At 43.1% G+C, this 5,743-nt stretch overlaps 1 protein-coding gene across 2 annotated transcripts; it reads right to left on the minus strand.

The window, feature by feature from the left end:
* Window positions 1-336: 336 nt before the first annotated feature.
* Window positions 337-3,888, minus strand: LOC147437095 (pentatricopeptide repeat-containing protein At2g03880, mitochondrial-like). 2 transcript variants are annotated; one of them, XM_086486601.1, is made up of 3 exons: window positions 3,777-3,888; window positions 3,632-3,667; window positions 337-3,536 (listed from the first exon to the last, which is right to left on the minus strand). In XM_086486601.1, the coding sequence occupies exons 2-3, from the start codon at window positions 3,640-3,642 to the stop codon at window positions 1,085-1,087; spliced, it is 2,463 nt and encodes an 820-aa protein (XP_086342727.1). In that variant the 5' UTR covers window positions 3,643-3,667; window positions 3,777-3,888; the 3' UTR covers window positions 337-1,084. The 2 variants fall into 2 exon arrangements, with proteins under 2 accessions (XP_086342727.1, XP_086342726.1); XM_086486600.1 differs by having other exon boundaries at window positions 3,632-3,838.
* Window positions 3,889-5,743: the final 1,855 nt, after the last annotated feature.

A 5,743-nucleotide genomic window follows, 5' to 3' on the forward strand; every position in this document is an offset into this window, starting at 1 on the left:
AATTTCTATTGGATTATCATTTTCTTTGTTTTGGTCCAATAGTTAGTTGTGTAGAATGCTTTACAATGTGGTATGGAACACCTCTGTCAAATATCTTTTTAGTTGAACAACTTAAGCTTCTAAGTAATTAGCTATCAGTGAGGACAATACATTTGTGAAAAGGGTAGAGAAAATAGTAACAAATTTTCCACTACATAGAGAATCATAGACTAATAAGTACTCTAGATATGAAAACCATAACGATCATTAAAAAAATCTTCATTTATGATCTCTTATGGGATTGCTAGATTGACTAACAATTTTTTGACTTCAAGATATTGCAAGGAGACACCAAGCTTTTAAAAATGGCAAATTGACCATGGCTAATCTTGTTAGTTTGGAAAGTGTTTTGTACACTCGAAAATTCTTCTTTTTAAATACTTCCCTACGTTGATCATTGGGAACAATGATCTTGTTGAAGGGGGAGAAAATGTTACGGGCATCCAAAGGATCCGACCAAGTATGACGAGAAGATCAGGAAAAGATCAAGTATGAACCAACAAGGGATGAGGTGTCAGAGGCAATAAGCTCAATGGGTTCATCTCCAAGAGGGCGGTCAAGAATATACCCAAGACCCTAAGGGAGATAAATATGGTTGGGAAGAGAGTTAAAATTCACACCATTGAGTTGCCGGGGAGGGGGTTCCACGTAGAGCCGAGCGAGGACGAAGTCAAGGGGACCTTGGCTCTCACAAACTTTCTCGTCTTTCCCCATCATTTATTGGATGCACATCGTCTATTAAACAGCTAACTTGTTTGAGGCTCTAAGAGCAAGCTGCTATCTGATATGCTGATGTGGTCCACATACACAAGCTTGATACCTAGAGTGGAATGCAATAAATGATGTATCTGTGAGTCCTAAAGGTCGACTCCGGCCTCCAAAGGACAAAAATATGACGTTTACTCTATTTCTTATTTTCTTTCTTTCTCATGCTTCACCTGGACAACCGTCCTTCCCTCTTTATCTGTAAAGCTTGAGAGCCCAGTTATATTTAGCTCTCCAAAAATGTTTTAACTTTTGGTGAACCCATGTTGAAAAATTGAGTTCAATCGTTGCAAGAGCATTCTCCATTTCTAAACAGATGAACACGGAATGTATCCATGATCATGATCTCTCTTTTTTCTACCTCGGAGATGAATTTGGTGGCAGCATGGCAATCCATGCACACTCTTAAATTCTTGGAAATGCGCAGAGTTGTACCCTCTTTTGTGCTTGTGAGTCCCAGGCCTATAGCAAGTAGCTCACAATGCCCACATAGCAAATCATCCTTGTGCTCTTCAAAAATTGAGCTCACTAGATTAAATAGCTTCCGTGACGAGACCTTGTCTTCCATCTGGAGCCCTACTGTCTTCAGCTTCTTGTAAATAACGTCCTGTTTTGGGTGGTTTCTCCAACCTACAGTAAAGCTGTGAAATACATTGCCAACTTGAATAGATGCCTTCCCCAGCTTCCCACGTACCCCAGCCCGATTCCTCATCTCCTGTATTTCGCGCACTTCATTCCACATGTTCGCATTCGCATAGATGTCCAACATAAGAGCATACACAGAGGCATCCTTGGGATCAATAACAACCAGCCTATTAAAACAACGCCTGGCTCTCTTCACTTGATTGTAAACTTTGCAATGGCTCAGCAAAGATTTCCATCCCATAAACTTATCTTGGAACGGCATTGTTGCAAGCAAATGCTCTGCCTCGTGCATCCGTCCTCCACGACCAAGAAGGTCGATCAAACAATTGTAATGCTCAGTTGTGGGCTTGAGACCGTAACTAGCTTTCATGGAGAAAAAGTACTCATAACCTTTGTCAGTAAAACCTTTCTGGCTGCATGCCGATAAAAGAGAAACAAATGTCACACTGTTTGGTCTCACACCTATCTTCTGCATCTTTTCAAAGCATTCAAAAACTGAAAGATAGTCATTATGCTGCGCATATGCAGCGAGCAACGTGCTCCATGTAATAATCCCTTGATTTGGCATGTCTCCAAAGACGGTGCATGCATCTGCAAGGCTCCCACATTTTGAATACATGTCAATTAGTGCATTGCCAACTGAAAGCTCGGTTACAAATCCACGCCTGATAATTTGGTCATGGAGAAGCTTGCCCCAGTCCAAGGCTGCCATGCTGCAACAAGCCTTCAAAGCACTGAGATATGTAACTCTATCTGGCTTGAAACCTAAAACCTGAAGACGTTGGAAGAGTTCAAGTGCCTCTTCACCATGCTCTGTCTGAGCATATGCAGCAATCATCGAGTTCCATGTTATCTCATTTGGTGCTGGAAACCGATCAAAGACTCCCAACGCATCTTGGAGAGCCCCACACTTCGCATACATGTCAATCAGAGCACTACCAATGTAGAAATCTTGGTCATAATCACTTTGCATGATATGGAAGTGAATTAATTTCCCCTCATCAAGGACAAGTAAGCTGGCACAAGCATTTAAAACGCTGGGATAGGTTACATTATTAGGCTTCAAATTTTCTCCTTGCATCCTCTCAAATGCTTCTAGGGCCTTTGCTCCATGCCCAAGATGAGCATATCCTGAAATCATGGTACTCCACGTAACAACATCTCGATCTAGCAGCCTTTCAAAAACTTTGTTTGCATCCTCCACACTCCCACACTCCATGTACATGTGAATAAGTATATTACAAAAATGAGAATCGCCTCCACCGCCACTCTCAATAATAGAATGATGAATAAGCTCTCCTTTCCTTGCATCACTCATGCTAGAGCATGCTTTGACAACACTTGAATAAGCAACATCATCTGGACGCATACCCTCTTGATGCATTTGCTGCAAAAGTTGAATAGCCTCCAACCCATGCACATGTGTTGCATACCCTGTGATAAGAGTGTTCCAGGAGACCACATCTCGATTGCTCATTTTGGTAAAAACTTTCTGGGCATCTTGGAGATGGCCACATTTTGAATAAGTGTCCATCATCGTGTTGCCAATATACAAATCTGTTTCAAGCCCATCCTCAACAATGTAGGAGTAGATTAGGTTACCTTGTATTATATCTGTAAGGTTTGCACATGCTTTAAGTACTGCAACATGGATGTATTCATTGGGTTTCAACTTGGAATCCAATAGATTGTTATATAACTGAAAGGCCCTCTCATTTTGTCCAAGCTTGGTATGTGCAGCAATAATGGCATGCCATGTATAGACACTTGGATTAGACAGCTTTCTGAACAATATATCTGCTTCTGACAAACTCCCGCAAGAGGCAAACATGCGAATCAAATGGCTCCCGAAGAACTTGTTTATGTCAAATCCTCTTCTTGCAATGAGGGAGTTGACTTCACGGGCTGCAGCCAAATCTTTCTGTCTGATGCATCCCTGTAAGAGGCAGAAGAGATCATTCCTGCTGATGCGGAGACCTTCCCTCTCACTAACCTCCACAGCTTGAACTGCCTCCAGAAGGCGGCCCTCCTGGCAAAGTCTTGCAAGACATCCGATGGGTTTTGCAATGCTTTCACTCTCTGCTTTCCTACACACAAGATAGAGCATGCATGCATTCTAAGTGTTATCAATCACAAGAAAGGTAGCGAACAAAAAAAAACTGTTGATGTGATTAATAATTACCCCATGTCCATGAACTAAATATCACCAACATTGCAACTTTTGCATGTCCAATACGAAGGAAGATAGAGTCAAGCAGAAAAGGAAGCCGTTAAGGAGCATCTCACGACCATCAAAAACAAGTCACTGATAGCCTAATCAAGCATACCTTTTGGCTAATGTGTTGCTTGATCAAGCTTTGAGTTGCCTTACAGAAATTTGGTGCTGCTAAAAAAGAGGCTAGGCTGAGCTGCCTCCCACCATTGGAACTGATTTTTCCCTCCTCTTGGACGAGCCATTCTTCAAGTTTGGATTGTCCTTGAACTTTGGATCTTGCTTCTTCAAATCTTGAGGATCTTCTACTCTCAAACAATGTAAGATAGGACCACTTTGGTCCGGACTCGCGCATTGTCGTTGCGCTCCCAAAGATTCCCAATGAGCGTTTGACTCCTTCATGTACCTGCAATCCACACAAACAATACATGAAGTTCTATGTCACAAGTGATGACATCGCAGAATCGCAATAGACTGGACAGGGAAGAGCCAGTCCGGAACAGGACCCAAATGCCCAAGATAGAGCGCAGCTGCTCGCCAATCACACTGGAATTCACAGGTGCTGATGTGGCATGTTGATGTGACAGGTGTACAAATTGTTAACGTGGCAGCGTACAGACAGGCTGTCTTGGCACTTTTTCCTACATTGGAGGTTGCTTATGAGCACAATAGTTATGAAAGCACTTCAATTTTATGTGCTTTTGGACACCAATCATTGATATCAGATGATTATGTGCTCAGCACCTTTGTAAAAATAACATATAATTTTTTAGCTGCTTCTGCAGCTTTTGGGGCCAAGTGCTTATAAAAGAGGGCCAGGGTGCCATTAGTTCTCAGATTGCAATACTGAGATCGTATCAGATTGTGAGTGTGATCACTCTAAACAGTTGTAATTGCAGCAGTTCATCTATGAAATAAAGAAATACCGCTAGGGACGCCTACTTAAGGGGCCAATGCTCCTAACTCTGTGTCTCGTCTACAATGTTTTCCACTTTCAGCTTGCCGTTTCAGCTCAGTTCAGTATTGTTGCAGTATTTTTACCACCTTGTCAAGGACTCGTCAGTTTGTGGTATCAAAGCTTAGACGACTGTCTCCAAATAATCGGGTCCAGCACTGCAGCAATCGACCATGGAAGTACCTCCTAATCAACAAGTGGTATCGAAGCTTAGGCGACTGTCTCCAAATAATGGGGTCCAGCACTGCAGCAATCGACCATGGAAGTGCCTCCTAATCAACAAGAAGAAGAGTATGAGCATGTGGAAGAGGAAGTGGATAAGAGGCTGGGGACAAAGAGCACGAACAGGAACAAGATGAAGCAGGTGATGACGATGCCCAAGCAGAGCAGTATCAGGCATAACATAATCCATCTGATGTGGAAAAACCTAACTGAAGTTCTTGTGGAGCATCTTCTTGCCTAAAGATGAAGCAAAGGAACACTATGATTAGACAGTGTAAGGGGGTGGTCAACCCTCTCTTTGTAGAAAAGCTGAGGTAAGAACAACCAAAACAAACAACTAACAAGAGAGATCAAATTCAATGGCCAATCAGATGCAGCAGCAAATATAGCAGATACAACAAACGCAGCAAATGCCACCCAGCCTGGGATTTTTGGGCCCGATTCCAGCGTTCTCAGATATGGCAGCCAAGAGTCAGTTCAGTATGCCTTCACGGGGATTTGGTCCCTATGGAACAGGTGCTTTTGGACCATATGGCATAGGTGCTTTTGGTGCATATGGAGTATGGATGCTTGGTTTTCTAGGACAGATGTATGTCACGATGCCTAGCATGCAGGGATCCCCTTATGGATTTCAATTAGTGGCACGTCCTAAGGAGGGATGCCTCCTAACTTCAGCACGAATTTCAACACACAGGGTAAGAGCCTCTCTCAGAATTTCTTTCTCCAAAAAAGTGCCGCATTCCCACTCCGGAGTGCCGCAATCCTACCCCGGACCTATTAGCCACTCCCACCCTTGGTCTATAGCCACTCCCACCCTTGGTCCATAGCGCATCGGGCGCACTCCTGTCTTTATTGCTATGTCTTCGATACCCTTAAGGCATAACCTCTTCATCATGAACGAAGAT

Source organism: Adiantum capillus-veneris, chromosome 17 (genome assembly GCF_014529385.1).
Source record: "Adiantum capillus-veneris isolate H3 chromosome 17, ASM1452938v2, whole genome shotgun sequence".
Lineage (NCBI taxonomy): Eukaryota > Viridiplantae > Streptophyta > Polypodiopsida > Polypodiales > Pteridaceae > Adiantum > Adiantum capillus-veneris.